This window comes from Hibiscus syriacus, unplaced genomic scaffold (genome assembly GCF_006381635.1).
Source record: "Hibiscus syriacus cultivar Baekdansim isolate YM2019G1 unplaced genomic scaffold, ASM638163v2 tig00110570_pilon, whole genome shotgun sequence".
Lineage (NCBI taxonomy): Eukaryota > Viridiplantae > Streptophyta > Magnoliopsida > Malvales > Malvaceae > Hibiscus > Hibiscus syriacus.
This window is the reverse complement of record NW_024062785.1, coordinates 306,310-332,653: the sequence shown is the minus strand read 5'-3', so window position 1 is coordinate 332,653 and position 26,344 is coordinate 306,310. Positions and strand designations below refer to the sequence as shown.

General features: G+C 35.6%; 6 protein-coding genes, 1 long non-coding RNA gene and 1 pseudogene across 8 annotated transcripts; 7 read left to right on the top strand and 1 right to left on the bottom strand.

Annotated features, from left to right (window-relative positions):
* Positions 1-1,308: 1,308 nt before the first annotated feature.
* On the top strand, positions 1,309-2,741 carry LOC120132950. Its single transcript, XM_039149624.1, has 6 exons — positions 1,309-1,443; positions 1,652-1,823; positions 1,897-1,987; positions 2,070-2,190; positions 2,277-2,290; positions 2,636-2,741. The coding sequence occupies exons 1-6, from the start codon at positions 1,318-1,320 to the stop codon at positions 2,739-2,741; spliced, it is 630 nt and encodes a 209-aa protein (XP_039005555.1). The 5' UTR covers positions 1,309-1,317.
* A 2,575-nt stretch (positions 2,742-5,316) lies between these two features.
* On the top strand, positions 5,317-6,836 carry LOC120132920 (homeobox-leucine zipper protein HAT3-like). The gene is made up of 4 exons (XM_039149602.1): positions 5,317-5,674; positions 5,822-6,138; positions 6,229-6,308; positions 6,471-6,836. The coding sequence occupies exons 1-4, from the start codon at positions 5,521-5,523 to the stop codon at positions 6,802-6,804; spliced, it is 885 nt and encodes a 294-aa protein (XP_039005533.1). The 5' UTR covers positions 5,317-5,520; the 3' UTR covers positions 6,805-6,836.
* Positions 6,837-7,710: 874 nt separating this feature from the next.
* Positions 7,711-9,132, top strand: LOC120132949. Its single transcript, XM_039149623.1, has one exon. It carries the CDS (start codon positions 7,711-7,713, stop codon positions 9,130-9,132), a length of 1,422 nt encoding a protein of 473 aa, XP_039005554.1.
* Positions 9,133-11,032: 1,900 nt separating this feature from the next.
* LOC120132919 lies at positions 11,033-13,857 on the top strand (annotated as a pseudogene).
* Positions 13,858-15,919: 2,062 nt separating this feature from the next.
* Positions 15,920-16,390, top strand: LOC120132947 (ethylene-responsive transcription factor 13-like). The gene is made up of 2 exons (XM_039149622.1): positions 15,920-16,033; positions 16,115-16,390. Exons 1-2 carry the CDS (start codon positions 15,920-15,922, stop codon positions 16,388-16,390), a joined length of 390 nt encoding a protein of 129 aa, XP_039005553.1.
* A 242-nt stretch (positions 16,391-16,632) lies between these two features.
* On the top strand, positions 16,633-19,307 carry LOC120132925 (ethylene-responsive transcription factor 13-like). Of its 2 annotated transcripts, XM_039149609.1 has the most exons (2): positions 16,633-16,928; positions 19,017-19,307. In XM_039149609.1, exons 1-2 carry the CDS (start codon positions 16,633-16,635, stop codon positions 19,288-19,290), a joined length of 570 nt encoding a protein of 189 aa, XP_039005540.1. In that variant the 3' UTR covers positions 19,291-19,307. The 2 variants fall into 2 exon arrangements, with proteins under 2 accessions (XP_039005540.1, XP_039005539.1); XM_039149608.1 differs by lacking the exon at positions 16,633-16,928 and having other exon boundaries at positions 18,645-19,305.
* A 613-nt stretch (positions 19,308-19,920) lies between these two features.
* On the bottom strand, positions 19,921-25,267 carry LOC120132946. The gene is made up of 7 exons (XM_039149620.1): positions 25,189-25,267; positions 25,015-25,105; positions 24,723-24,939; positions 20,890-20,934; positions 20,730-20,800; positions 20,434-20,572; positions 19,921-20,035 (listed from the first exon to the last, which is right to left on the bottom strand). The coding sequence occupies exons 1-7, from the start codon at positions 25,265-25,267 to the stop codon at positions 19,961-19,963; spliced, it is 717 nt and encodes a 238-aa protein (XP_039005551.1). The 3' UTR covers positions 19,921-19,960.
* On the top strand, positions 20,968-24,486 carry LOC120132928. Its single transcript, XR_005517056.1, has 3 exons — positions 20,968-21,065; positions 21,359-21,397; positions 24,438-24,486. It is a non-coding gene; the product is annotated as an uncharacterized LOC120132928 (long non-coding RNA).
* Positions 25,268-26,344: the final 1,077 nt, after the last annotated feature.

Genomic DNA, 26,344 nt, shown 5'->3' with positions numbered 1-26,344 from the left:
ACCAAAAGATAAGGACTAGGAATGCAGTTTTCCCCTAGTTTGGTCAAAAGGTTGATTTCTTTTACTTGCATGATGAATTTACAACATATTAAAACACCAAAATAAAAAGAAGTTCTTTCATCCTCTTTTCCTTCACCATTGTCTTCTTCCTTCCTTTTAAACTATCTCATCTTTCTTATTGGGCTCAAGTTAAAGGTAGAAACCTATTGATTAACACTTCATTTTCGGTTTAGTGAAGGTAAGTTTCCAAATCGTCTTCTTCAGTTCACCATTGTCTTCTTCCTTCCTTTTAAACTACCTCATCTTTCTTCTTGGGCTCAAGTTAAAGGTAGAAACTTGTTGATCAACATTTCATTTTCGGTTTAGTGAAGGTAAGTTTCCAAATCATTTTCTTCAGAGCTTCAAAATGAGCCCTCAACCATAGAGTTTGACCATGATAGCCATGAAAGGATATCTCAGCTAAGGACTTAGAGGTTAAGGTTTTTGTGTTGAGTCTGTTGGGACTAGATATGTTGGTGGATAAAGTCCATCGTAGATGTTCCGTAGAAATTTAAGATCAAAACTTTCCCATCGACTTGATAGAATTACCATTCTGCGAGTTTGATGTGATTCTTGTGATGGATTGGCTAACTGAGCATGACGCGAGTCTCCATGTTAAAACTCAAGTAGCATTATCAATATTGTTGTTTTCATACTTAGCTAACTTTTCCTCCTTTTAATTATCTGGTAAATTTCACAAAGATCTTCCAAGTTTGGACATAATTCAACTCCAGTCCATTAATTTTAAGAAAAACACATTTAGTCCCAAAAATATAATTGATATTGAAAAGCTAAGCCAGAGTGTTAAGTGGCGATTACAACGGTATTATTGACCTCACTTACCTATTTGTACAAAGACCATAACTTCTCAAGTCTTTCTTTAATATGTCAAAATTCAAGTGGCATTATAAATATTTTTGTTTTCGTACTTACCTAGTCCTTTTATTTGTTAAATTTCACAACAACTGGACTCAGCGAAAAAAAAAATCCATTTTTTATTTTAAATATGAATTATTTGTTTTTCAATATAAAATTTGCTTCAAACTCAAATTGTTTTTTTAAAATTATTTAAAAAATACCCATAGCATGCCTTTTTTTAATACAAGTATTTGTTGATGATTCATAGCCATCAAAAGTTTGAATTTCTATATATAGTCCTAAAAAGTTCATAGCCACTTGTAAAACTTTCTCTGCAGTGGAGAACAATCTGTGCATTTCTGGAGGTATAGCGCCAACAGCAGTGGATGATTTTTCGTGTTGTTCTTTAACTGTCCAGATATGGTAAGATACACAAGGGAGATTCCACCAGCTCATTACTCATTCAAAATAGAAGGATTCTCCTTACTGTCGGATACCAAGGTTGAAAAAATTGAATCTGGTATTTTTGAAGCTGGTGGCTATAAATGATGCGTATCAACTCTATCACTGATCACAATAGCTTCTTACTTTGGATGGACTTAGGGGCTGACGGTATATCATCCCTTAAAATTTTTAAACTTTTATATGATTTAGATATTTTTTTTGTATTTTACATGTATAATCTGTTTTCATCTCTTAAATTTGTCCGTCCCAGTATGAATTTGGTGCTGACCTAGTCATTCATGGTTGGTAGGAGGAAGGTTCTCTACCAAATGGAAACCCAAAAAGCAATGGCAAAGACTTTATTTCTCTCTATTTAGCCATTGAAGAAACAAAATCATTGCCTCAACGATGGGAAGTTAATGCTGATGAGTTCAAATTATTTGTATTTGACCAGAAAGAGAACAACTACTTGACAGTCCAAGGTATTAGAATAGCTTCTTCTTCTTCTTCTTCTTTTGCTAACGAAACTATTTCATCTGGAGCTGAATTTTGTAGATTCTGGTGACGAAAGAATAAAACGTTTTCAGGAAATGAAGACCGAATGGGGATTCTCCAAGTTAATTTCTGGAAACTTTGAAAGATACAAGTAGTAATGAATATCTCTGCAATTACTCCTCCGTATTTGGAGCTGAGGTTTTCGTTATTAAACCATGCGGTAAAAGCGAGTGACTTTCCATGATTAAAAATCCGGACCGTTCTACTCTTACTTGGAACCTGGAGAAATTCTCTACACTCAAAGAGACTAGTTATCTCTCTAAACCCTTCACTGTTGGAGGAAGAAAATGGTACGTTCTTCAATTCCCAAAAATCATATTTGACATGATACAATCTACTAATTTTATTTATACCTGTATTGATTCCTGCGGGAGCCTTAGGGTTTATCCAGAAGGTAATGGGGATACAAAGGGCGATTGACTTTCAGTTTATATAATTTTATCCGATTCTGACACTCTTCCACCTAAAGGAACAGTATATGCACAATATACGATACGGGTACTAGATCAACGACGAGATCAACATGTTAAAAAATCAGGTATAACATCAAAACGACATATATGTTAGTCCGTCCATGAAAAATATAGTGACCAACTTGTAAGGAATGTGAGAACATTTTTATGAACAAAGTTTTCATTTAGTGATAGGGTTACAAATTACATTATAGGATCATCATCTTTTATTTTTGCAGGAAAAAAGTGGTTCTCGGTCGCAAACAAATCATGGGGTTATGACGTAGTACGGCTAGTGACCTGCATGAAAAATCCAAGGGATTCGTTATGAACGATACTTTGATAGTTGAGGCTAAAATTACCCTCATTTCTGTGACTAAATTGTCCCATTAGTATTTTTTTTTGGATAATTCAAAAAAATTTATTACCTAAGAACATAACTTGATTACAAAACCTCGGAATTCAGATAACAAAATAAGACTACTTACAGAAGAATCAAAATCAAAATATTTCCCAATGTTCAACAAGAGAGACATTAACATTGTCATTTATATTTATAGACCTAACCCTCAATTGTAACCTCACAGTCTCCTTAATGGCATGGAAAAGGTCTTGGGCAGATCTGGATCGGTTTTGGAACTGTTGTTTATTGCGTTCGTCCCATAAGATATAGATAAGAGCAGAGAATGCAAGCTTCATGATGGAAGTAATCAAGAATTTTCCCTTAAGTAGAACAGGCCCACATTAAAAGAGCATCCCAAGAGCTAATATTAAAGGTAAAACCATAATGAGAGAAAATAGTATGCCATAGTTGATTAGCTATAGGACATTGGAAAAACAGGTGATCTCTAGTTTCAAACAGGTTATCACCGAAATTGCATTTACAGTCAGAGATTATACCCATTCGAAGGAGTCTAACTTTCGTAGGGAGACGATCAAGAAGAGCCATCCAAATGATCAAGCTATATTTGGGGATATGAAGAGGAAACCAAATGATTTTCTGCCAAGGGACATGAGGACGTCTTTCTCGTAAAGAATCCCAGATTTCCTTCGCTTTAACAGGTCCAGCAGTAAAAAAAGGAAAGGCCTTCGATCGAAGTTTCAAAATGTGCCTAAGACTCCAGCTATAATTAGGCCGAATATCAACATTCCAGAACTCATTGTCCTTTAAAACATAAAATTTAATCCAAGTGACCCAAAGAGAACCCTCTCCTGCTAAAATATTTTTGATAATGTGGATCATACAAGCAGTGTTCCAGGTTTTAAGGTCTTTGATTCCTAGACCCCCTTCAGATTTGAGAGAACAAATATTCTGTCAGCTCACTCTAGCACCAGATGCAGATTTGTCAGATCCTTTCCTGAAGAAACGAGAGCAAAGTTGCTCAATTTTATTTAAAACAGAATTCGACAGAAAAATCTGCCTGCACTAATAATTTGAGATACTAAACATGACTGTTTTAATAAGTTCAAGTCTACCCGCATAGCTTAAAGATTTAGAAGTCCCATTAGTAGTTGATTACTATTTGCTTTATACGTTCTGTTCTAATTAAACTTTATTGATATTTTTATTAAGTTTCTGAGTTTGTCGTTGTTGTTCAAGTATAATAAAAAAAATCGATTATGGGACGACTGTAATAAATATTTCTTTTTACTGTGTTGTATTGGTAAAAGTTGATCTTATTATGTTTGTTCAGAGCATGACTTTTTCTGTTTAGTGCAGCAACCCATGAAATTTCTCAACTCTTTCTCCTAAACTCTGATCAATTCGAACGTGGATGACTGTTTAAAATTTTAAAACTAATTAGGACGAACCAAAAACTCAATAGGAACTGATATATGATCATCCTTAACCTTGATTACGAAGAGGCAGCAAAGTGACACTACGACGGGCGTGATCAAGCAGATCATAAGCGACACGTGGCAGAGCCATCATATGATGATGCACGTGGATTAAGCTAACTCTACCACGTGACCTCCACTCTTCCCTCCTCATCCTGACATCCTAATCTCCAAACTCTTATCCTGTTGCATGCAAAAGCAATGCATTGCATAATGATGAAAAGGAAAAAGTGGAAGATTTGGAGTAAAAGCTCACATCACATGGGTAAATCACAGAATCATTAAAGATGAATATTTTGTTCCCTTATGAGAAAGATTTGATTAAAGCAGGAGTTTGCTGATACAATTATATCGATCAAATTACATATATCTTGTGGTTGAATGATCGGTTTGATAGATCTTGTTTTTCGATCATCAATGAGAATCAATAATCTGTAATTAGCATATTTTGAACGAGTATGTTTTGAGTTTTGGAGGAATACACGGTGTGTTAATGGGACATTAATTTGCAAGTTCCATTTTGCATGGCAGCTACCTATCCAGGCCATCTTCAACATTAAAATTAGCCCGCACTCAATACCCATTCACTGGTCTTGGGACAAGACAACAGTGCTGACCCCGCACACATTGATTAGCCTCGTGATTTGGTGTAGGCATGCAGGTGAAAAGCTACTCACGGGCCCCATCCAAGGACAACTTGTGGGAAGGACTAGGCGGGTAAGAGCCTGCTGTGCGGAGGATCTACTATCATATCAACTCATATCCGACGGATTTTCAAAACATCGTGGTCCCAGCGTTGCTATCCCATTTTTCATCAGTCAACGACCAAGAAAGCCGCTTTATAACCCCAAAATTCACTCATCATGATAAACAAAACCTCACTAGTCACCAAGACCCTTAACATTATAGTTTACACATTCTTCAGAGTGTAGATAGCAAGCGTGATTTTCTTAAACTACGGTTTAGAGCTGAATCATGATTGAATGGGATATTAAACTAGCGTTGAGTCGATTCATGCAATTGTTGCAGCTGAGCCCAAGAAAGAAAAAGAGTTGAATAAAATCATGATTGAGCCAATATGGTCACTGACACAAGTCATGATTTGAATCTCTGCCCGTCTCTCTCTCTCTCTCTCTCTCTTTCTGGCTCTGTTTTATCTCTATATATGTTGTCCCATTCTTTCACCCTTGTGCTGCATCAAAACCAAAAGGCTGTTAATGCTCAAGCCATTTTCTACGCTTATCTTCTTCTGTTTTGCTTTTTCTCATAAGCCAAACACACTAGGGAGAAAAACCAGGAAGTAGGAGGAAAAAGGACAGAAAAAAAATAAGAGATGGAGGATAAAAATGATGGTTTGGGGTTAAGTTTGAGTTTGGGATGTGGTCAGAATCAACCTTCTTTGAAGTTAAATCTCATACCTTTAGCTTCACCCTGCATGCAAAACATTCAGCAGAGGAATATTTGGAATGAGCTGTTTCCGTCTTCTGGTATTTCTTATCTTTGTTCTGTTTCTTGGTTACATGAAATCTTATTGTGCTGAAATCTGATGTTTTGTTGACGTTAAGTTGGCAATGGAGTTTGTAATTGCCATGTTACATTTTTTTATCCTTTTGTGATTAATCATATGCATGCAGATCGAGAGTTGGATACAAGATCGGTTCTTGGTGGAATTGATGTGAACCGAGCACCGGCAACGGCTGAATGCGAGGAGGAAGGAGGGGTCTCCTCGCCCAGTAGCGCCGTTTCTAGCATAAGTGGGAAGAGAAATGAGAGAGACCCTGTGGGTGATGAAACCGAGGCTGCGCGATTCTCGTGCTCTCCTTCCAGTGACGATGACGATGGAGGCGGCGGCGTCGGCGACGATGATGCCTCGAGGAAGAAGCTTAGGCTTTCAAAGGAACAGTCGTTGGTGCTTGAAGAAACCTTCAAGGAACACAGCACCCTTAATCCGGTTAGTTAACTGTTTCTGTCTTTACGTAAATATATTTAAGAATCCGATGTTTGAAGTGAAATGTGGGAGTGGTTTTGTGTTCTAAAGCAGAAGCAAAAGTTGGCACTGGCAATGAAACTGAATCTGAGGCCTAGGCAAGTGGAGGTTTGGTTCCAGAACAGAAGAGCAAGGTAAGTTGATCATTTTTTTAGTAGTTTATCAATAACGCAAACACCATGTAGACCCAACTAATCGATCTGGAATCCTCGAAAAACAACATTGTTTAATTAATAGCCAAGGGTATTACGATGAGATATGGAATTAAGCATTTTCTTGGGTGCATGCACGCACAGGACAAAGTTGAAGCGGACGGAAGCCGACTGTGAGTATCTGAAAAGATGTTGCGACAATCTAACAGAGGAAAACAGAAGGTTGCAGAAGGAAGTGCAGGAGCTTAGAGCATTAAAACTCTCTCCGCAGCTTAACATGCACATCAACCCTCCCACAACACTCACCATGTGCCCTTCTTGTGAGCGTGTATCTTCGTCTTCATCTTCTGCCTCCTCCACCCCAAAGCATCGTCATCTGAGTCCCGATCGTCAAAGATCGGTGCCCGTTAGTCCTTGGGCTGCATTGCCATTGCCCATTACTCATCAACCATTCAATGCCCCTGCTTCTAGATCATAGTTCGAATGTATTTGGAGCATGGATACCATTAAACTAGTGTCCACAGGGGAACGAGCATGCATCCAAAATCAGCTGATTCAGCTCTGTGTTAGCTTCTCATGGATAATGGATCTTAAGGAACAATGTGCTCCTCATGAATGCACTTGTGTCCCTATACATATAACATTTGATCAGAGAATGTTCAGCGATGTAAGGTTACGATCGATTAAAAGATGCAAATTCTAACCATATGCCTTCGCTTGCATTTGTTCTTAATTATATTAAAAGGTATTATTTTTATGAAGTTTTAAATTTGAGCAGATATATTTAAAAATATAAAAAACATTTTTAATAATTTTTTTTTAAACATATATAAACTCATAATTTATCTTTGAAAAATATTAGTTGATCATATTCAATGAGGTGGGGAGGTAAGATAGTATGATGCTCCCAACGTCAGGTTGAGAACAGTTTTCGTGAAAGACCTTCGGCAGTCAGAATTATGAATTGTCCACAGTGGGACTTAATTCCACGACCACAAGGTTAAGAGTGCGCTCTATCAACTTAACTGGACGGACAAATTTTATCTTTGAAAAATCATCCCACGATATCAAATTTCAACAATTAAAAATATTCATAAAGATTAAAAAAAAAGTACCTATCTTACAACGGATAAAAGTACCACCCACCGATAACGGAGCGTCAATGTAACGTAATTGTAAAAGGCCAATTTTGCGTTCTTAACTTGTTCATAATTAACTTTACTCTCTTTGCAACCGAACTATTATTTCCTTGGTTCCAAAGTCTTCCTTTCTTCCACCAATCAATGTATCGTTTAGTGTCCTCTTTTATCCTCGTTTTCACCAAAAAGAAGGAATAGAAACCCAACAAAACAAGCTGAATCAGAGAAGCTTTTGTCCTTTAATAATGGCGGATTCATACCCTCCCTTCACGACCAGACCCTCCACAAAGGCTAACACCATACACAGAAACGATGGTAGTAATAACTGCACGCGTCGCTTTCTTGGTAAGTCCCTGTTTTTCACTTTCTTTCTCATTTCAATCCCATTGTTCCCTTCCCAAGCTCCAGATTTCATCAACCAGACAGTGCTCAACAAGTTTTGGGAACTCATACATCTTTTGTTCATTGGCATTGCCGTTTCTTATGGCTTGTTTGGTCGTAGATCAAATGCTGATAATGCTAGTCATGATGACTCTCACTCGTATGCTTCTGGAATTTCCCATTTTTCGTCTGTTTTTGAAGATGATTTTGATCATTCCATGTACTATAGTGCACAGGGTAAAGCTGGTTCTTTTAATGATAAAAATGGTAGCTTTGAGAACCCTTACGTGGAAAATGTTGTTCAAGCTTGGAGTTCAAAGTATGTTCAAGGGGAATCCATGGTTGTGTTGGCTCAACCCCATTGTGAATTGGGTTCGTTTGTAGATCATAAACCCTTGGGGTTGCCTGTTAGGAGCTTAAAATCCAGGGTTGAACTTGGCAATGGATCAAGTGAGCTTTCTGATACAAGTGCGGTGGATTCATCTGATAGTTCTAATAAGAGTGAAGGTGAGAAGTCTAGTGATTTAGGGTCTGAAAGTTTGGAAGGGAAGTATAATGGGAGTGATGTTTTGGGTTCTCCGATCCCTTGGCGGTCGATATCTGTGAGGATGAGACAAAGAGTTGGCGGAGGCGGCGGTGGTGCCACTCGGCCTTCCCATTTTAGGCCTCTCTCAGTTGATGAAACTCAATTTCAATCACTCAAATCACGGTCTTTCCATTCTGAACTCAGTCCACATTCACCGAGCAGCTTATCTCCCTCACATTCTAGTACATCGGAATCACCGAATTACGACGAATTGAAGGAATTCAGTGACAAAAAAAAGGATGATTCATCAAGTGGTACTAAAGAATGGATTTCAGGTTATCCCCTGAAATTTGATGCAAAGCCTGTGGCTCCCTCTAAAGCTTCCTCGAAACGAAAGCCGTTTCGGACCTTTAGAGGTAGTGGCTGTATCAGAGGTGAAAGAGAGCTGAAATTCGGACGTTATAATCTCTCATCTGGGTTCAAAAGGCAGCATCTTGAAAATAACTCTGACATACAAAACCCAACATTTTCCAAGAACCAGAACCGAGAACAACCAGAGTGTTCGGGGAGTTCGAGGTCGGAGAATTCGGATGAAGAAACCATGGGCGGGACTTTGAGTGTAGCCGGAAGTGATAGTTACGAGGTTGATAGGAAGGCTGGTGAGTTCATAGCCAAGTTCAGAGAGCAGATTAGGCTTCAAAGAACAACATCAATTGATTCACTAAAAGGGCTCAACACATATGGTAATTTTTTCAGATGAAAACAGCTACCTTAACCTTATTATTTGTTATTGTATTATGTCTTGTATAGTTGAAATTTGAAAATAAGACTTCTCTCTCCTTCTTTGATAATGTTTATGCAGAACCATATATTCAGTTGTCAGAACGTGTTTTGAATAATTTCATTGAGTTTTAGTTTGAGTAATGGATGAGAATGAGATGACCATAACAATGTCTCAATCAATATGCTCGGCAACTGTGATATTTTATTGTTAAACCATTAAAAATCTTTATAATAAATACTATTACTTATAAACACCCTAATTAATAAAAAAAATTAATAATAAAATCAATAAAAGGTTTGAAATTCATAACTATGAATAATCATGTTCAAATCTAAATATTTAATAAATATTTTTAAATTCTCGATATAGATATTATCGTTATATTTTCTATTAATAATTTGTTTTACCTCTAAAATTTTATAAATTCGTGAATAGTTTGGGTGGTTACAAAACAATATATATTCATAATATTTTTTAGTCGTTAACAATGCACTAGGGGTGTATTTCGTTCGATTCAATTTTTCACTAAAATATGAATCAAACCGCCCTTTACGGGTTTCTAAAAATTGAAATGATTGACATAAAAATCACGGTTTTCGATTTGGTTTATTTCGGTTTTACAATTTTCAAACTCAACTTAAAAAACAAATTTAAAGCTTAAATCAAGTGAAAATATTGTTAGTTTTAAAATTTTATTTATTTAAAGTTGTCTTATAATAAATTTAAAATGAATTTGTTTTGGATACTTATATTTTTTATTTTTTAAATTCAGTTTGATTCGATTAAAATAGTTTTCATATGGAAAAATGAAACCAAACCGCAAATTAAAAAAATTGAACTGAATTGAATCGCATAATCCGATTCGGATCAGGTTTCAGGTTTCTCGATTTAGTTGCTCAGCTTTACAATGTTCACATACTCTGCAGACGCAATTGTTCGAATCCAATACTTCTAAAAAGAATAATTTTCACTTTAACCATTGAAATCTTTAACTATTAATTTTCTAAAATTAATGATTATATAGAAAAATCAAGTTTTACTTTTTCTCTCTCAATAATATGTTCTAAATTCATAATGAACAAAAAAATCAAACCAACTTTCTCCAAAATATAAATAAGCAATTAAATTCAAGCCAACCACCACCAATTCGATAGCTACACCATATCATTGTTTATTAGAAAAAATAGAAAATTATATTATCTTTGAATAAAATTATAAAAAAGGTTATTTCATTGGCTATAAATAAATACCATTTTACTTAATATTTTATTCTTCTCATGTGTCAGTGTGTCACTATAAAAATATATTTGAATGAAATAGAATATAATTATTAGAATATTACTTAAAATTTTATATAATTTTATTATGACAATTGAATATAATTTTAATGTTTTATAAAATAAAATTTAACTGATTAATATGGAAAAATATTATCTTATGTAGTCAGTAAAAAGGCTTAAATTTTATAAACAAATTAACAAAAACATATTCTCTTTTTCTGAGATACAAAAATATATTATTGAAAAAAGCTAAAATTTATTAAAAAAGTAATTATTAGGTTTATTTTTTAGTTATAACATAAAATGGCCTACCAAAAATCATATTTTAGTTTTTGTACTGAATTATATTAATAAATACGTCAGCCATTTTGCCACTAATCCAATTATTTTTATTGAATTAAAATTACACTTTAAACAATTACTATTGGTTCACTAGCTTGATGCGTCACCACTTTATCCTAACAACGTTGCCGTTTAAGTAAGGCGCCCGCTGTGGCGTTAGGTTTTTGAGTTTCCTTAATCATGGAGATTAGAAATTAATTACTCCTTAATCATCTATATGATGCAGCGTCACTTTGCTGGGGGTTTGTTGGAGAAAAGGAGGGGAGGGAAAAAGTAACCGACTCTGCAAGGAAAGGGCCAAAATTAATGCTTTGTATTTTAAATCCTTTATTTTCGAATTCGTTTCTCTTGGCGTTTCTTCTTCTTTTTCTTCTTCCCCTCCTTAGACAAATTCTCTTTCCCCCCTTTATTTTATCTTAATTTTCAATATCATGCATATTTCTAGGTCAAACATGTTTTCATCTTCCCATAGTTGGATATTTCTTGAAGATCTTAATTTCTGTTGTTTGATTAAAGTTTTCATCTGTTTGAGTTGATGGTCACTTTTGTTTTGTTTCCCCTTGATTACCTTGTTATTCTCTTTGTAGATTCCAATTATTGGTAATTATAATTAAGATCAAAGGATACTTTGTTTTCTTGTAAATTTGAGTGTTTTGCGTGTGATTTTAGGGTTCAAGTGTAATTCTCTCTCTTTTTAAATGTCTGTATCTTTGTGAATTAATCGAGAGGAAAAAGAAAAAAAGAAAAAGAGATGCATATTGAAAATTTGAAGAAAGGGGAGCAGCAGGATCAGGATCAGAGTCAGTTGTGTGGGGATAGCCTGGTTGTTTGGGATGCAAAGAGGGTTTTGGTGGGAGCAGGAGCTCGGGCTCTTTTTTATCCAACGTTGTTATACAATGTTGTCAGGAACAAGATCCAGTCTGAATTTAGGTGGTGGGATAGAGTTGATGAGGTATAATATAAACTCTTTTATGAAATTTAACTTACTGTTGTGTTTCCCCTCTTTTGACAAATATAGTGAATCATGCCTCAAAACCATGAATTATTGAAGTATTTTGTGGCAATTTATGTAGCTATTGGGCAAGGGAAGGGGGTAAGGGTTTGTATCTTATTTATCATATATATTCTTTTTGTTGATTGTAGCTTAGTTTTCCTGGAATCCTAGTTGTTTGGTTTACTAACTCTCATTGATAGTTTAATTACACTGATGTGGATGGAAGTTGCTTGTATTGTTTGCGATTATCTGTAAAATCATTTTCCTTAGCCCACCTTTCCTATGATGAAGCTTTTGTTTGGATATGCATTATGCTGACTATGCATGTTTATGGTTATCTACTAAATTCTTTTTCTCTCACTGCCTTGAATTCAGTTTATTTTATTAGGTGCCGTGCCTTTCCCTGCTGATGTTCCCTGTTGAAGGGACTTGGTGTCTCTGGAGTTGTGACCTTAAATGAACCGTATGAGACTTTGGTCTCAACAACGCTATATCATGTGAGTGCTCTTTTGTTGTCAGCATCTATGCTGATTCTGTAGATGAAGCGTTCAATCGGGATATATGTTCAAATGAATAATCACAAATTTTTAGATAATAGTTGTTTCATTGGAAATATACCTACTCAACCTTGAAAAGTTAATTAACCTGAGCAATCTTTTAGTGAGTGGGAAGTTCAGATGTTGAAGCAAGAGCCTCTTAAGATGAACACGGTTTCATCTTTATCTTCAAGGTACTGGTGTGTATTTTAGGTATGATAAAAACAGCAGTGTCAATGGGATACATTTTTTTATCTCCAATTCGCAGGTTAAGGAGGGCAATTCCTTTCAATGAAGAAGCATTTTAGAAATACTGCATGTTGCTTTTAAGTTTTCTACCTGAAACCTTTTTGTTATTCAGTCATATATATGCATCAAAGCTCAAACGTTTATTATTTTTGTTCCGTAGGCTCATGACATCGACCATTTGGTGATTCCTACAAGAGACTATCTTTTTGCTCCATCATTTGCCGATATTTGCCAAGCTGTAGGTTTCATACATGGTACGTTTCTTCTGGCCTTTATTTTTTGTAGGGTGTATTATTTTCTGGTAAGTGGTAGCAAATTTACTTGCTTCTTGTTCTATGAAGATAATTCATCTGTTGGAAAGACTACTTATGTTCACTGCAAGGCTGGTCGAGGGCGCAGCACAACCATTGTCCTCTGCTACCTGGTAAAATTTAATTTTTCTAAGTTACTTTATGAATCAATATATCTTAAGAAACTTTATATATATATATATGTGTATATATTACACAGGTGGAACATAGGCATATGACACCCGATGCAGCGTATGAATATGTGAGATCTATCAGACCCAGGGTACTTCTGGCTCCTGCACAGCAGCAGGTATTCCCTATTGGATTTTTTTCAGATGTTTTGCGCTTATTGAAGTGGCCGATAACTTCTGGGAGTTTTGTAGTTCATATTATCTATTTCTGTTAAATGAAGGCTGTTCAAGAGTACTATCTCCACAAGGTGAAAAATAATGGAATGCCTGTAAGCTCTTGTTGCATGATAGTAAAGGAAACCCTAACTGTACATGCAAAACAGGATACAGCAGTCTTCGATGATGACTCTGTAGTTGTTGTAACAGAGTCGGACCTCGATGGATATGACGCTAGCTTTGAGACGGATGTTGAGTGAAGAGATGTTTGGTGAGGGAAGCCTGTCTGGCAGGTTGCAGTTTGCTAGTCATGCAGCTATGACCAAACTTTCATGCCTATGGCTTCGTTGCCGTGCGGATGAAAAGTCTTCTAGGAAGCTATTGAGCAGTCTTGGTATCGACATTCAGGTTTATTGAGTTGTCTGTATCGAGTCAAGCTGTTAATTTGAGTCTTTTTTACGAAGTGCATTGTGTTCGTTTCATGTTTTTTTCTTCCATTTGCGGTTCAGTTATTTCAGAGAATGGGATATTTAATATTTGATTCCGGTTTGACTCGAATGTTGAGATGGTCAATGAAGAGAGGATGGATAACAAGTTTAGGTTTCATATCTGAATTCCTGAGACATAGATTGAGGAAGCATGCTTGGTGACATTGGTTGGCAATGGCACTGTGTTGCATGAAAATGCTTCAATTTTACTGCAAAATTATTAGTTGTCTAAGATTAGGAAAGTGTTTCTTTTTTGTAAAAGCTTCCAATACAACTTGGATTTGAAGGTTTCCAAGTTTTTAAATCTTTTTCATTCCAGCAAAAATGTATTAATATTTAAATGAAAATCTCAGCCAATTTTCTTGGGTCATGCCCTGTCGATAAATTTTGCTTAACCGATATTTGATTAATTCTTTTAAGGTGCCAGGAAAATCATGTTTAACATTTTTATAGTGAAATTTAAATAGAAAATTATTTGTTAAATTAGAATGTTAAACAAACCAAATCAACTAGGATTTGAATACATTATTTTAGGATAAGGTACATAAATGACCCTCTGACTATATAATGTTATTTTGTTGAGTTTCTTGATTAATAAAAGTTACAAAATGGGTTCTCGATTATAAGTTAATATTTTGTTGAGTTTCATGACTATTAAAAGTTACAAATTGATTATTCGACTATTCAATTTTCTAAACTCGTCATTTTTCGTCAAAAATTGACAATCGTCTGAGGTGGACTTTAACATGCTGACTAGGATATGATAAAATCATATTTTAATGATATCTACTAGCATTGTCGTTAGTTTTAATCTTGATGTTGGTGTTTCAAGCATTGGCTCGACGATAAAATATAAACAGAGAATTAATCCACAAAATATAACTCAAACATTTATGAGGTCAATTTTTTTTATATTTCAGTCAACAAGTTAACGTCTTAACTTAGACAACCACTAATTTTTTAACAAAAAAGAACGAGTTTGAAACATATGAATAAGTGATCATTTTGTAATTTTCAATAATTGGAGAACTCAACAAAATAATGACATATAATCGGGAGATCATTTTTTAACTTTTAATAATTAGGGAACTCAAAAAAGTAATGTCCTACAATCGAAAAATCATGTGTATACTTTACCCATTATTTTAAGTATATTTCATTTTAAATAAAATCTAGGGTTATATGTTTAGTACCTAAACTATCAGTTTTGATCCATTTTAGTACCTAAACTTTTATTTTTTTTAAAGTTATACCTAACATTTAGTTTTTGTTTCATTTTAGTACCTCACCCTTAAGTTTTTAATAGCACAACATTTTTTTGAGTAAATTTCCTCATTCATCCCTTACTATCTTCTCACTCCTATTTTGGTACTATAGTTTAAAATTTTAAAATTTAACTACTCAACTTTCAAATTGCTCTTATTTTAGTCACTCTAATTTATTTTATTAATAATTTTCGTAACATGATATTTTTTTATATTATTTTATTAACATATGATTAAAAACAAAAAATAAAATTGAAAGTTAGAGCGATTAAATTAGGAGTAATTTGAAAGTTAAGTAATTAAATTAAAAAAAAAATATTAAACTTTAGTTATCAAAATCGGAGTGAGAAGATAGTTGAACAATGAATGATGCAATTTACCTATAAAGATGTCACTTACAAATCACTCGATAAATTTTTAACGACGATATACTAAAACGAAACAAAAGTTAAACGTTAGATATGATTTTGAAAAAAATAAAAGTTTAAGTACTAAAACGGATCGAAACTTATAGTTTAAATATTAAATGCATACTATAGAGTCAAAGAGATAATTTGACCCAGACATTTTAGGTGAAATATTGGGTCAGATTTGACTAACCAGCGGCTGCAAATGTGGACTCACCGTTGAGAACAACCATGACACCAAAGCGTAATCTGAACAACATACAAATTACAAATTCATGCAACATTTAGTATATTATTATTAAAAAGAAGAAATTGAATATATTCCGAGTAGATATCCTTTTTATTTTGTTCATTGTTTCATCATTATAAAAGGGGAAAAACGTTGTGTTTCCGTACACAAGTAATTTAGTTTCCTTTGGTAAAAGAAACATATAACATGTGATGAAAAATGATAGCCCAAGATGAATGGCTGAGGAAGAAGAACATTCATGGAAATGTATGTTTCATGTCCTCAACCCTTACCAAGTTTTCACTCGCACTGTAAAAATATCATACAATCCACAAGATGCTAGCTGTTTTAGAACAAAAACAAGGAATGGAAAACAATGTGGAGAATATCTCGGATTCAGAGTTCAACATCTTTGAATCTCTTCAACGCTATCCAGCAACAACAGATGCTGTTCTTGAACGTTGCTATAGCAGAAGTTAAAGCTTCAGTAGTGTTTTCTTTAATGAAAGTTGGGGTGATCTTCCATTAAAGATGGATGATTCCGAGGATATGTTGATTTACAGTGCTTTGCGTGAGGCGGCGAACTCCGGGTCGAGTGCACCCGACGAGGTTGATTTAAAAACGGTTCCTGGAGCTGTTGGGAACTCTTTTCAGGTGGAGGCGGCGGCGGTACGGCCGGGGGGGATGCTTTTTAAAGGGGTGAGAAGAAGGCCGTGGGGAAAGTATGCGGCGGAGATCAGCAACCCCACGTATTACAGGTTCAAACTTAGTAACCCATATGAAGATGATTATAATACAAATAAATAATTAAAACAGAACATGTGTCTATTTGTTTATTTATTTAAACAATTTGAAAATGTTGTTTCAATCTCATTACTGAGAAACTTCCTCTAACGAAAACCAGGATTCGTACAAATGATAGTTTAATACAAACTCTCAAAGTATACATAAGCAAAGAGGAACTAAATCAAGCCATCCAGCTCCAGTTTAAATCCACAACTCCCAGTCACAGGTTGATTTCCTTTTCGGGTTCCAGCAACAAAGCAAATATGAACTGCGAAACTGCTTCAGAATTTGATGTCGGTCTCTTGGACTCGATTCGTCGGTTTCTTTTGGAAGATGATGATTTTGAAACTCAATATCCATCGGATCTGATGGATTGTTCCACAGCTGATGCAATCGCTATTGATGTTGATCAATGGGTGACTTTTGGTCAGTTGTTCGATGCAGCTGCTGATATTGTTTCATTTTCTAGCTCCGAAATGACTTCTGGGGTGGCGACTGAAAGTGTCAGTAAATCTCACGCGCCGCCGAAGAAGGTGCATTATAAGGGTGTGAGGAGAAGGCCATGGGGGACATACGCGGCGGAGATAAGGGATCCCAAAAGGAGTGGTTCGAGAATCTGGCTTACGATAAAGCGGCCTTTCAAATGCGCGGCGCAAAAGCCAAGCTGAATTTTCCTCACCTTGTTGGCTCCGATCAGGTGGAGCCGGTGAGAGTGGCCAATAACAAGCGGCGGTCACTGGAGTCTTGTTCATCTTGGTCATCGGCTCAGTCGCCTTCCTCTTCGTCATTCACGTCGGATGATAGAACTCCCAAATCGAAACGGAGGATGATCGACCGTAACTTGTAAAGATTCTCTCCATTCATTTTCAATATTATCAACCATTCAACAAAATAGGAATAGTTAATGTTCTTGTGTACATAACTTCTTCGCTCAAAGTTTTATTGCACTTGTTTTTGAACTCCATATTTGACTTGCAAAATGAAATATAAACCTTCATTATGCCTACTTTGGTAAGTAGCTGAAGGATTTGACTGGAGACTTACATTAGACTTGTTTGATGTCCCGCGAACAGAAGAGTTGTAAAGGCTTAAAGTTAAGGATTTGCAAAACTTATTTTGTTTCGAAAAATGACCCCATCCTTTGAAAAACAACCCTCACAACCATGACTTTGTAGGGGTGTTTAAACTTCGGTTAAAATAGATTTAACTGGTCGAATCGAAGTTTTTTCGATTAATTTTAAGTTTAATTGGTTAATGGTTAATTCAGTTCGAAATTTTTTAGAGAAAAATTAAATAAAAAAATAAAAAAACGTAAGATGGTGATGATGCAAACAATCCGAACAGTGGTTGTCAATTTGAAAGTTCAAAATTTTTTAGAGAAAAATTAAATAAAAAAAATACTTTAACGTGTTATATTAATTTTTTAAAATGACAAGTCAACTGACTACAACGATGATGGTAATAATGGTGAATTAAAAGTTAATAATAATAGGATAAATTACACATTTAATATCTAAACTATTAATTTTGGTATGTTTTAGTACTTAAATTTTTTATTTTTTTCAAAACCATACATAAGTTTAGTTTTTGTTTCATTTTAATATCTCGTTCAAAGTTTAACGTTGTGTTTTGAAAAAAAATAAAGTTTAGATAATAAAACGGAGCAAAACTAATGTTTTAGGTACTAAATACGATAAGTTTTTAACATCGGAACGCTAAAATGAAACGAAAAACTAAACTTTGGTATGATTTTGAAAAATAAATGAAAGTTTAAGTACTAAAACGAATTAAAACTTATATTTTATGTACTAAATGCATAATTTACCCATAATTGTATTATAAGTTAAAGTTTAATGACCAAAATACAGATACTCTGAACTTTAAGGATCATTTAAAAAAAATACCTTTTAAAAAATAAGAGGGAAGCAGAGGGAATCAATCAAATAAATTAATTCAATAGATGACTTTTAATTAATTAAATAATTAGAATATGAACCACTGAAGCAGTCCAAGTACATTTCCGAATATTCCAACTTACTACACCAGATGATGATCATAACAATAATAATTAAACCCTAGCACGTGCCTATTTTTTTATTATTATAAAAAAGTAAAATAAAATTAATAAATGATGAAGCATTTCAAAAACGTGATGGAAATCGAAACTTCCTATGAAGAAAGCCATGAATAATAATAATAGTTTAATACGAGGTCTCATCGTATATATAGTCCAAGCTGGAACTCATGGAAGCCAAATCATCCAATTCCGGTTTAAATCCTCAGCTACAGTGGCAACAGATTAGGAAGATATGCACTGTGAAACTACCTCAGAATTTGATCCCGGTTCCTTGGACTCGATTCGTCGGTATCTTTTCGAAGAAGATGATTGTGGAATTCAATTTCCAGCTACGTTTCCGGAAAATGAAGCAAGCGCTCAAGTTCCGATTCCAACGGATCAGACGGATTGTTCCGATACGGATGGTGCCGCTATTAACGTTGATCAATGGATAACCTTTGATCAATTATTTGATGCGGCGGAGGCTGCCGCTGTTGATGTCTCAGTTCCCAGCTGCGAAGCGACTTCTGAGGTGGCGACTGCGATCCACACGCCGCCGAGGAAGGTGCGTTACAAAGGCGTCAGGAGAAGGCCATGGGGGACATACGCGGCGGAGATAAGGGATCCCAAAAGAAATGGTGCCAGAATCTGGCTCGGTGCTTACGAGACGCCCGAAGATGCTGCACTGGCTTACGATAAAGCCGCTTTTGAGATGCGCGGCGCAAAAGCCAAGCTGAATTTTCCACACCTTGTTGGCTCGGCTCAGATGGAGCCTGTGAGACTGGGCAATAACAAGCGAAGGTCTCCGGTGCCCTGTTCGTCTAGAACTCCCGAGTTGAAACGGAGGATAAGCAAGTGTGAATAATAGCCTGGATTTGAATTCTGATTTTATTCAATTTTGACGAACAATTAATTCCCTCTCAACAACTTTTGTATTTATAAATCATTCACCCAGAATTTTAGTAACACGTGCAGAAAGTTTCTTAAGGAAACTACACAGAAACTTTTGTACAATGCATGAAGTGCACACCCTAAAAAGGTACAATAACTTGAATTGTAAATCTTGGGTATCTAATAGCTTTAAATGTTTTAGCTGCACCACTAGATCAGGTCCTGTTCTTCCCAGATCAAAAAGGAATAGACAAAGGGTTCATTACAAGTTGGTGTCATTCTCAAATTTTAAAGCAACAATCACAAAAACAGTCAGCAGTATCACTGTCCCAAAATCAGTAGGTTCAAAGAATGCATTTTGATCCAAAGTTTTCTCAATCCAATTAATAAGCATAATTTTTAGAAGTCACAATAACCAATAATTTTTAGAAGTCACAATAACCAAATATCTAGTGAACTCAATAGAGTATAGAAATATGCATCACTATCAGGCTGCAGATGACTGAAAATCAATAGACACCATGAAAACCATATTGAGTCTTCAGTAGAGAGAGAACAAACATATTTAACGATATAAAAAGGAAGTTAAAAAACTAGGAAAAAAAGTAACCTCTTTGGTCGGCTTCGGTCTTCTTCATAGTCCATCAGTCCACCAGGTTCAGAGTACAATTCCTCAAGCCCTCGGATGTCAACTTCGGCCTGCTTACAGTGTGTAACTTCTGCCACAATGTAAGTAAGCCCCATCGACCAACATATCTTTATATTGACAGAGTGAAATCATAGCACCTGTTAACCCCCTCCCCCCCTTTTTGCATCTTAACCAGTAAGCTCCAATATTTTCTGTATATGCATTTTTGCAAGAACTAAAGGACTCTCTTTCCCACAATCACCCCTCTCCAAAACAATTTTTCATTATCTTAGAAGTGTGTTGAAAATCAAAATTAGTTTTAATTTCTATAATGCTTATATAAAATTAGTTTAAAAACTAAAAGACAGGACTAAGAAACTAATAAAAACACTTTTCAGCCACATCTACATTCTCATGCGTTTTAATGATTCAATACTGAATTATAGCAAAAAGGCAATCAATACAAAAGGCAATTTGGATTCAACTGACCTTGGCAGCGATGGACTTCTTTACTTCCTCCACCCTATCTTCAACCTCCTTTCGATGTTTTTTGTTCTCCTCACTCATAGCATCAGCCCATTTTATCTTCTCTTGAATTGAGATTAGTAAGTTGTCTGATGTTTCCAACCTAGGTAAATTTAACTTTGTATTACACCAGGCCTACTAGGAGTAGCTAACTCTAATTTAACAAATCCAAAAGGTAATACAAGATCACACAGTAGAGACTATAACTGCAGCATGGAAGAGGCTAAATAGCATGCTCTATTAAAAATCAGAGATGTTACCAGCCGGACAGTGTTTGGATCATACTCCCTAGTTGTCCTGACCTCAAATCCCTCCCGGCAGCAAAGTGGATCTTCCAAAACAAACATTATTGATTTTAACAAGCGAAGAAAAATAAATGAAAAGGAAAATTCTTGAGAGGTAAGAACAGTAAACTCATACCTCAAAACATCTTCGCAGTTGATCAAGCTTTCCTCTGACTATACCCTAACAAAAAGGTTAGAAAAGGAAAAAAAATCAGCACATTTTCAGTTTACATGCACCTCCTGTACAAATCACTTCCTTTAAAGTTCACAAAACACTCAATGGGAAAGGCAAGTGCCCCCTCCCCCTCTCTTGTTCCCAATCCTTCCTGATGCTATTTGAACTTTCCTTTAGTAGTCACACCCAATCCTTCCTCAAAGCATAGTGTGATCTAAGGTAGTGGGTGTAACCAGAAAAAAAAAAGTTCAAATAGTTCTCAGTGTTCCTTATAATTCAATAAAGCTCCCCGTAGGGAAGGCAGGTATCCCCTCTCCCCTCTTCCTCTTCATTTCCAAACCATAGCGAAAGCAAAGTTTGATCAAGTTATTGAGCACCTAATCTTTCATGAAAGCATAGTGTAATGCTATTTTGAACTTTTATTTGGAAGTCACACCCAATCCTTCCTGAAAATAGAGTGTGATCTAAGGTGTTTGGTGTAACCAGCAAAAGAAAGTTTAAATAGCTCTCATTGTCCCTTAAAAGTCAACAAAACACCTCGTAGGGAAGGCAGTTGTCCCCACCCCTTTTCCTCTTCATTCCCAAACCCTAAAGAAAAAGTTTAATCTAAGTTATCACCTAGTCCTCCTTAAAAACAGAGTGATGCTATTTAAACTTTCCTTTGTAATCACGCCCAATCTTTCCTAAAAGCAAAGTGTGATCTAAGGTATTAGGTGTAACCAGCCAAGAAAAGTTCAAATAGCTCTCAATATTCAACAAAACAGCCGTAGGAAAGGCAGGTGTCCCTTCCCCTTTTCCTCTTCATTCCAAACCCTAGCGAAAGCAAAATATGATCTAAGTTATTGAGCACCCAATCCTTCATGAAAGTAGTGTGTGATGCTATTTGAACTTTCCTTTGGTATTCACACCAAATCCTTCCTAGAAATAGAGTGTGATCTAAGGTATTGGGTGTAACTAGTAAAGGAAAATTCAAATAACTCTCGTGTCTCATAAAATTCAACAAAGCACCCTGCTGCCCCTTCCCACCTTTTCCTCTTCATTCTCATATCTAGCAAAAGAAAAATTTGATCTAAGTTATTGAGCACCCAATCCTTCCTGAAAGCAGAGTGTTATTTGAACTTTCCTTTGGTAGCCACAATCAATCATTCGTGAAAGTAAAGTGTGATTTAAGGTATTCGATATAACAAGTAAAGGAAAGTTCAAACAACTCTCAATGTCTCTTAATATTCAACAAAGCACCCCATAAGGAAGGTAATTGTCCCCTACCCCTTTTCTTCTTCATTCATAAATCGTAGCGAAAGTAAAGTTCGATCTAAGTTGAGCACCCAATCCTTTCTGAAAGCATAGTGTGATGCTATTTGAACTTTCCTTTGGTAATCACACCCATTCCTTCCTAAAAGCAGAATGTGAACTAAAATATTAGGTGTAACCAGCAAAAGAAAGTTCAAATAGCTTTTAATGTCCCTTAAATTCAACAAAGCAACCTGTAGGGAAGTCAAGTGTCCCTACCCCCTCTTTCTCTTTATTCCCAAACCCTAGCGAAAGTAAGGTTTGTTCTAAGTTATTGAGCACCCAATCCTTCATGAAATCAAAGTGTGATGTTATTTGAACTTTCCTTTGGTAGTCATACCCAATCCTATCTGAAAGTAAACTGTGATCTAAAGTACTGGGTGTAGCCAGCAAAAGAAAGTTCGAATTGCTCTCAATGTCCCTTAAAATTCAATAAAGCACTTCGTAAGCATGTGTCCCCTCTCCCTTTTCCTCTTGATTCCCAAACCCTAACAAAAGCAATAGCTTGATCTAAGTTATAAATCACTCAATCCTTCTTGAAAGTAGAGCATGATGCTATTTGTAGTTTCCTTTGGTAATCACATCAAATCCTTCTTGAAAACAGAGTGTGATCTAAGTTATTGGATGTAACCAGCAAAGGAAAATTCAAATATCTCTCAATGTCCCTTAAAATTCAATAAAGCACCCTGTAGGGAAGGCACATGTCCCCGCCCCCTCTTTCTCTTCATTCCCAAACCTTGGCAAAAACAAAGTTTGATCTAATTTATTGAGCACCTAATCCTTCTAAAAGAAAAGTGTGATGCAATTTAAACTTTCCTTTGGTAGTCACATCCAAGCCTCCCTGAAAGTAGAGTGTGATCTTTCTTTAAAGCAAAGTGTGATCTAAGGTATTAGATCTAACCAGTAAAGAAAAGTTCAAATATCTCTCAGTGTCCCTTAAAGTTCAACAAAGCACCCTGTAAGGAAGGCAAGTGTCCCCTCCCCACTCTTTCTCTTCATTCCTAAACCTTAGCGAAAGCGAAGTTTGATCTAAGTTACTAAGCACCCAATCCTCCCTGAAAGTAGAGTGTGATGCGATTTGTACTTTTCTTTGGTAATCACATCCACTCCTTCTTGAAAGCATAGTGTGATCTAATGTATTAGATGTAACCAACAAAGGAAAATTCAAATAGCTCTGAGTGTCCCTTAAAATTCAATAAAGCACCGGGTAAAGAAGGCAAGTGTTCCCTCCCCCTCTTTCTCTTCATTCCTGAACCTTAGCGAAAGCAAATTTGATCTAAATTAGCACCCATCCTCCCTGAAAGTAGAGTGTGATCCATTTTTAGCTTTCCTTTTGTAGTCACACCCGATCATTCCTGAAAGGATAGTGTGATCTAAGTTATTGAGCACTCAATCCTTTCTAAAAGCATAATGTGATGTTATTGGAACTTTCCTTTGGTAGTCACACCCAATCCTTCTTGAAAGGAGAGTGTGATCTAAGGTATTGGGTGTAACCATCAAAGAAAGGTTCAAATAACTCTCAATGCTCCTTAAAATTTAACAAAGCACCACGAAGGGAAGAGAAGTGTCACATCCCCTCTTCCTCTTCATTCTCAAACCCTAGCAAAAGCAAAGTTTGATCTATGTTATTGAGCACCCAATCCTTTTTAAAAGTTGAGTGTGATGTTATTTGAACTTTTCTTTAGTAGTCACACCCAATCCTTCCTGAAAGCAGAGTATAATCTAAGGTATTGAGTGTAACCAACAAAGGAAAGTTCAAATAGCTCTCAATATCCCTTAAAATTTAATAATGCACCCAATAGGGAATGGCAGGTATTCCCCCTTTCTTCCTCTTCATTCCAAACCCTAACGAAAGCAAAGTTTAATCTAAGTTATTGAGCACCCAATTTTTCCTGAAAGCAAAGTGTGATCCTATTTTAACTTTCTTTTGGTAGTCTCACTCAATCTTTTCTGAAAGCAGAGTGTGATCTAAGATATTGGGTGTAACCAGTAAAGAAAAGTTCAAATAGCTCTCAGTATCCCTTAAAATTTAACAAAGCACCCTATAGGAAAGGCAAGTGTCCCCTCCCCTCTTCCTCTTCATTCTCAAACCCTAACGAAAGAAAAGTTTGATCTAAGTTATTGAGCACTCAATCCTTCCTGAAAGCAAATTGTGTTACTATTTGGACTTTCTTTTAGTAGTCACACCCAATCATTCCTGAAACACATTGTGATATAAGGTATTGGGTGTAACCAACAAATGAAAGTTCAAATAGCTCTAAATGTCCCTCAAAATTCAAAAAAGCACCTCGTAGGGAAAACAAGTGTCCCTTCCCCCTCTTCCTCTTAATTCCCAAACCCTAGTGAAAGGAATGTTTGATCTAAGTTATTGAGCACAATCAACAAAGGGGACTATAGAAAGTTCTAGGTACACATTTGTAAAGCAAAACATATGTTATTATGTCGTAATGTAGTAAATCCTAGGATGAAAAAGGATAAGAGAATCAATCTGGGAGACTACCAACCGCATACATGCACTCATTGATAAGAAAATCTTCAAGTTCACGGACATTGGTGACATCTAACTCCAGCATTAGTTGATCATATGGGAGTACCTGGTGAAGATGTTTAAAATGGTAAATAAAATAAGGCAACCAACATTTAAAGCCAAAAGTGTAATCGTTAGAAAAAGATTCCCCACCAACTATACATATATCCCTTTTAGTTAGAAAGTGGAACAAAACAATTCAGAAAAGGCATTTAAAATTTTAAAGAAATTCTAAAGACCCTGTTCCATCATGTTACAAAGTCAGTTACCTCAAAGTGGCATGTTTGATGAATATCAAAATGACTATAACCTCTACAATGGAACAAGACTGATAATTAGCATATTTCGATAAGCAAATGCCTAATGGATAAGAAATTACATGCAATGCAACTATATGGAACCATACACCACTAAACGTTCTATGTCTTCTTTTGGAAACTTACACGGATCATGAAACACCAATATAAATCCAGTGTAAGCAGTCCGGTAAAAATCATTAGAGGTCAAATTATTCTGCTCCATTTTACCTTTTTTTTATCCTTTAAAATTGATTCTTATTCAGAGACCTTGTCCTTGGGTGGCTTGAGTTCTTCAGGACTGGAATTGAATCTCACATTGGTTTTATCTCATGTACCGTAGATTTTATCTGGTTACAAGGTAGGTGAACCATTATGGTTCACTGCTCTGCCTTGCCACTTGATCACCCTCTCTGACAACATTTGCCTTGTGTAGTCTAGATCCTTTTAATTCTGTGGCCCCACTACCACTTGACAGTGTTTGTAACATCCCAAACTATGGGTTAGTGACCAAATTGTAAAGTTTTAGAATTTGGTGACTAAAGTAGAAGAATGGATTAGTTCAATGATTTATTTGAAAGTATTTCCTAAAAGTTGTTAGTAATTATTAAAGGAACTAAAGGGTAAAATGGTCATTTGATCATTTAAGGGAATTAAAAATGTGATAGTGGGGATATATATTTTTACATGTGGGAGTGTAGGAAACCAAAAACAATGTTTCTAGAATTCTCTTATCCTCCTTTCTTCTTTGTGCGTGAAGCTCCAGCTCAAAGGTGAGTTTCTTAATTAGTTGGTTATTTGTTGAATTAAAAGTTGGGTTATGATTCTTAGGTGATACTTAAGCTTAAGAAAAGCTTAAGTTATCTTAAAATCAAAAGATAAATGAGTTAGAGAAGATTAAAGATTTGGAGTTCTTGAGTGAATTTCTGGAATGTAGTTGATAAGTTGAACTTGAAGTTAAATTTGACTTGTCATCAGCTTAATTAAGAAGTATTAAGTGTTAGAATTGGATTTGAAACATGTGGAAAATAGGGTATGATTCTTGAAGTTCCTAAAGAGGAGAGGATATTAAGGTTAAAGATGAGATAAATGAATATTAATGAGTTTAAGTATGTATATGTAAGTTAGGAATATGAAAGAGGTTGAAATATGAAGGATTTAATCAAAAAAGAATGAATTTTCGGGTTCAATAAGAGGATTCTGGGCAGAGTGCATCGATGCATATTCATAGTGCATCGATGCATCAAGATTAAAACCCATAAATTGTTTAAAGGTGTATCGATGCACAGGTAGTGCATCGATG

Bases quoted from the DNA above. Each gene is read 5' to 3' on its own strand.
- LOC120132949 (XM_039149623.1), top strand. From the start codon at position 7,711: ATGGCGGATTCATACCCTCCCTTCACGACCAGACCCTCCACAAAGGCT.
- LOC120132947 (XM_039149622.1), top strand. From the start codon at position 15,920: ATGCTAGCTGTTTTAGAACAAAAACAAGGAATGGAAAACAATGTGGAG. The intron at 16,034-16,114 runs GTTCTTGAACGT...CTTCCATTAAAG, and splicing joins ATCCAGCAACAACAGATGCT to ATGGATGATTCCGAGGATAT.
- LOC120132925 (XM_039149608.1), top strand. From the start codon at position 18,679: ATGCACTGTGAAACTACCTCAGAATTTGATCCCGGTTCCTTGGACTCG.
- LOC120132920 (XM_039149602.1), top strand. From the start codon at position 5,521: ATGGAGGATAAAAATGATGGTTTGGGGTTAAGTTTGAGTTTGGGATGT. The intron at 6,139-6,228 runs GTTAGTTAACTG...GTTCTAAAGCAG, and splicing joins AACACAGCACCCTTAATCCG to AAGCAAAAGTTGGCACTGGC. The intron at 6,309-6,470 runs GTAAGTTGATCA...ATGCACGCACAG, and splicing joins TTCCAGAACAGAAGAGCAAG to GACAAAGTTGAAGCGGACGG.
- LOC120132946 (XM_039149620.1), bottom strand. From the start codon at position 25,267: ATGGAGCAGAATAATTTGACCTCTAATGATTTTTACCGGACTGCTTAC. The intron at 25,106-25,188 runs GTAAGTTTCCAA...CTTATCCATTAG, and splicing joins ATTGGTGTTTCATGATCCGT to GCATTTGCTTATCGAAATAT. The intron at 20,036-20,433 runs GTCAGTTGAATC...ACATTGTGGCAG, and splicing joins AGAAGTCCATCGCTGCCAAG to AAGTTACACACTGTAAGCAG.
- LOC120132950 (XM_039149624.1), top strand. From the start codon at position 1,318: ATGGTAAGATACACAAGGGAGATTCCACCAGCTCATTACTCATTCAAA. The intron at 1,444-1,651 runs TGATGCGTATCA...CATGGTTGGTAG, and splicing joins TTGAAGCTGGTGGCTATAAA to GAGGAAGGTTCTCTACCAAA. The intron at 1,824-1,896 runs GTATTAGAATAG...TGAATTTTGTAG, and splicing joins CAACTACTTGACAGTCCAAG to ATTCTGGTGACGAAAGAATA.